The sequence below is a fragment of the Silurus aristotelis genome (genome assembly GCF_946808225.1).
Source record: "Silurus aristotelis genome assembly, chromosome: 27".
NCBI classification, from domain to species: domain Eukaryota; kingdom Metazoa; phylum Chordata; class Actinopteri; order Siluriformes; family Siluridae; genus Silurus; species Silurus aristotelis.
Genome location: NC_139600.1, coordinates 13,591,887 through 13,595,996, shown reverse-complemented (window position 1 = coordinate 13,595,996; position 4,110 = coordinate 13,591,887). Strand labels below are relative to the sequence as shown.

The following is a 4,110-nucleotide window of genomic DNA, read 5'->3' as shown; positions in this document are numbered from 1 at the left end:
AGGAGATTGTATCCCAGCCTGCCCCAATTGCATAATAGGTATTGTATATAAGGGCAAAGGGCTAGTGTCTAATAGGAAGCTAAAATGTCTACTCAGCTTCCAAATGTTGTTCATGAACAAGAAATTATTGCATGACGATCGCCTGGTTCCAGTTCCAGTGCACTGGGATTTGGATTTTACAGGAGACAACAAAAAAAAAGGTTTGACCCTTTATGCGGAAGGTCAGATATGAAGCTCGTTGGCTGACAAAAGCTTTATTTAAAGTAACTGGTGTTCAGCACTAATTTATTCATTTCTCTGTTTGTTCTTTTTTAGTTACAGCTGTATGCTGGTTAGCATCGCTGTAGTTTAGGCTATCAATGTTGTTTATAAGGAGTTCATAAAAGTTGATATTTTGAATAGTAGCAGCTATATTTATTTATAGCGTCTAAAGCTGACTAGTTCAATGCTAATTAAATAACGTTCCGTCCACAGTAAAATGAGCAAAGCAGCCTATTGCTTGTAATTTTTCATTACTGCAGTTTATTATTATTATATTTGTGATCATCAATATTTGAACACTTTAAAAAAAAAATTAATAAAATGCTTGCTTGCTTGCTTAAATAATATATAAAATAATATTTTATAATAATTTATACAAAATGTAATAAATCTAATTAAATGCAACAAACCTTTTTATTTGTATTGATTAAATTCAGTAATTAAATAAATAAGCACAAATTAAATTGATTAAATTAAATAGGTGGCAAAATTGAATAGTTCACATTGTAGTTTACAAGTGTGTGTTTTCTATTTAATATTTAACTTTCTAAAGATATGATCAACTTAACTGTTCTACTTATTTCAGCAAACTTTAACAAATGTCTTCATTCCTTCCATCCTTCATTAATTTACTCCCTTGATATGTGGATGTGATATTCTTAAAGCTGGACGTAAAACGCTAAAGAATCCATCGTGTTAGCAATTGCCGCCAACCAGGAAATGGCTAGTGGCTAACGCTAGCGCTATGAATTCCTGATATATATTTTTTACTTTACTGTTGTATCCTGTATATAACTATATATGTGGAAAGTATAAAATCTTGAATGTTGAATCCATAGTGCTAGCTTTCGCTGCTAGCTACTTCCAGGTTAGCGGCTAATCTAGCGCTATGGATTCTTTAGCATTTTCATGTTTAAATCTTATTTTTGGTACAGAGTGAAAAGCCACAGTGAAACTGTAGTTTATATTTTATACCCCTGGTATTGTTGTGTATGTTTTCAAGTTTAAAATAATTGTAAAAGTTGCACTCAAAGTGCGAGGTGGAGACTAAACAAACTTGCGGTCCGCCACTTTATACGTTCCTCAGGAAACTCGGATTGTTACTTTGTTCTGTACGTAAAAAGGATTGCATTCGGTACACATGTGTACAATACCGAAAGCCCTGTACCGAAAAATCTTGGTACGAAAACGTGTACCGTTACAGCCATACTATGAATATAGTGTGATTGAAACACAGTTACCTAGTTCCTGAGAAGACTTCTTTATTGTTTCAGATACTGGAACCAGACCCTCTATGTCTGCTTCTCCTCCCACTGGCTTTTTTCCAATATGAGCTGCAGATTCTCCTTCCACATCTTCCCTCTCGGTCATGAATTGCCCTCCAAAATCTACAAGTCTAAATTCATCTTTCTTCTCTTTCTCTTTATCTGGTGTTCTCGATTTGACTTCATCGTCTGTTATTAGATCATGTTTCTGGTCTTGATTTAGTAGTTCTGTTTGTTTAGACAACTTTGACACTATATCCACCTCCACGTTTTCTTTTTTAATTTCTCTAATTCCATCAGTGTCTTTGGTCGGCTCTTGAGCTTCTAGCAGCTCTGACTCAACCTGCTCTTGGTTTCCTTCATCTACTCCAGCTTTCTCTTCTTGCTCCCCTTCTGGTGCTGATTGAAAAGACTGAGTTTGGGATGCATCCACTACAGCATGCATTTGATCACTAATCTTGTCTTCTGATTCAAGCTCAGATGATTCTTTTGGTCCTTGGGACTCCACTAGATCTTGACCTAAGTTTGGAGCCGGATCCTCTACCCCCTGCTCTAATTCCTCAAGCAATTTATTTGTTTCACCTGGTTCCTGATCCAACCATGCACCCTGTCTAAATTCCTCTTCATCAGATAGCGTTTGTTTAGATGGGGATAATATTGCATCGTCAGTCTCCTGCTTTGCATTTTCTTCACCAAAGATTGTTGTTTCTTTGTCTTCATGTTCATGCACCACTGCAGGTAATCTATCTTCTGTATTGTCGTCTGTCGCTGGAGGCTTCTCTGCTATGTTTTCTTGTGGTCCCAGTTCTTCCACAACCTGTTTAAAAACCGCCCTTACTTCATCATCCTTCAAGATCTTCACATCCTCCATGAATGCAGCTTTTACTGATTCCATGACATCAACCAGAATTGGTCGAGCAGATTCAGGGCTGGGTGATGAAAGAGTAGGGTCTGAAGGAGCAAAGAAAATGTCAACGTGTTGCCAGCTACTGTATAGGCACATTGTTTTTTTTTCTAAAAGCCTTGTAATATAGTACTCTTACTTTTGCAAAAATAAAAAATAAATGATAAAAAAAAGTGATATCATTATTGATATGGTGAAGCTTTTAACACAATGTTTATTTCACATTTTTAAAAGCAGGAGTCTTTAGTGTCAGTGCTTCACAACAGTCAAGGAGTTTTCTCCATGTGTTTTTTTAACTGCAAGAGTATAACAAAAAGCTGTTGTGGCATAAAACAATAACACAAATCAATTAGTGTCACAGACACAGCATTCCAATGTAGATATAAAAATAATAATAATAATAATTCATTCATTTGCACATTTGATGCCAGCCAGATGAGGATGGGTTCCTCTTGAGTCGGGTTCCTCTCAAAGTTTCTTCCTTATGCCATCTCAGGGAGTTTTTGCTTGCCACAGTCACCATTGGTTTGCTCATTAGGGACAAACTAACAATTATAAGGAACATTCTTTATTACATATTATTATCTGAGTAAAGCTGCTTTGAGACAATGTCCAATGTCCGTTAAAAGTAATACGCAAACAAAAATTAAATAAATTGAATTGGAATTCTTGGCAAACTGCTAGCATCATGATGAGATGTTACAGGTGAAATAATCAAGTTTAAGGGTGAAAACAAACTAACTTCCCCATCCCACTCTTGCATTGGTTAATTTCTATAACAGTTGCCCCCAAGTGTGTTATTGGGCACATTAGATATGTGGAAGACTTCATCACACTGCAACAAAAGAGTTTTTCAGATGCGTTTAAATTGATTGTGTTTCTGTAGACTGAAGCATTGATTCAAATTGCATAACCAGTATATGTGTTTGCACACCAGCAATCATTTTGGCTCAATCAATTGTACATTTATTATTGAAAACGTCTGAGAGCCAGTTACAGGCAGTGAAACTACTCAAATCAATGAAAAAAAAAATCTTTTGCTGCTAGCACAGTAAATACTTATTTATGATGTAATACAATGTTCTGCTTCAATCTTAACTCTAATCTGAATAGTATCCTGGGATATACAAGAGTAGTACAGATTTCGAAATGTATATCTTCATTCACGTACGTACCTTGCCCTTCGCATAGATGCAACAGCAGGACCACTAAGAAGGCTTTGTGAAGACAGAGCTCCATAATGCTGATAGATGACACACGTCTGGAGGGCCTTCAAGTTCGTTCTTTTTGTCGAATAATTTTTTTCCGTGAGATGCAAAAAAGAGAGAAGTAAAGCTATCTCCTGCTGTTGGTCCTTGAAGTAAAGATCTTCTGGTTTGTAATGGAGATAATGTAGCACAGTTTGTCGGTGCAAACTCGGCTGCAGTTCACATGATGCTTCAATACAGTCTGAAAAAGTCACACACTTCTGCGGAATGCCACACAGAACCTAAGCCAGGCCACAGCAATATGTCACACTCCAGCTGCAAAGACTTATTATAGCAATTATAAGCAAGCTGTGAGGATGTTGAGGGTATTATGCTTGGCTCAAATGCTATGAAAGAGAAAAGACGAATATATCAATTCTCAAACACGGCTTTCTGGGTTACCAAGACTCCTAGAATCATTGTATCATGTGTA

At 36.5% G+C, this 4,110-nt stretch overlaps 1 protein-coding gene across 1 annotated transcript in view; it reads right to left on the bottom strand.

The window, feature by feature from the left end:
• The window catches only part of LOC310721312 (uncharacterized protein), a 7,434-nt gene extending 3,598 nt beyond the window's left edge, over nt 1–3,836 (bottom strand). Inside the window, exons 1-2 of the mRNA XM_083532914.1 lie at nt 3,606–3,836; nt 1,503–2,477 (exon numbers count right to left, since the gene is read on the bottom strand). Coding sequence (XP_083389040.1) covers nt 1,503–2,477; nt 3,606–3,669 — 1,039 coding nt within the window. The 5' untranslated portion in view covers nt 3,670–3,836. The remainder of the gene's footprint in view (nt 1–1,502; nt 2,478–3,605) is intronic.
• Nucleotides 3,837–4,110: the final 274 nt, after the last annotated feature.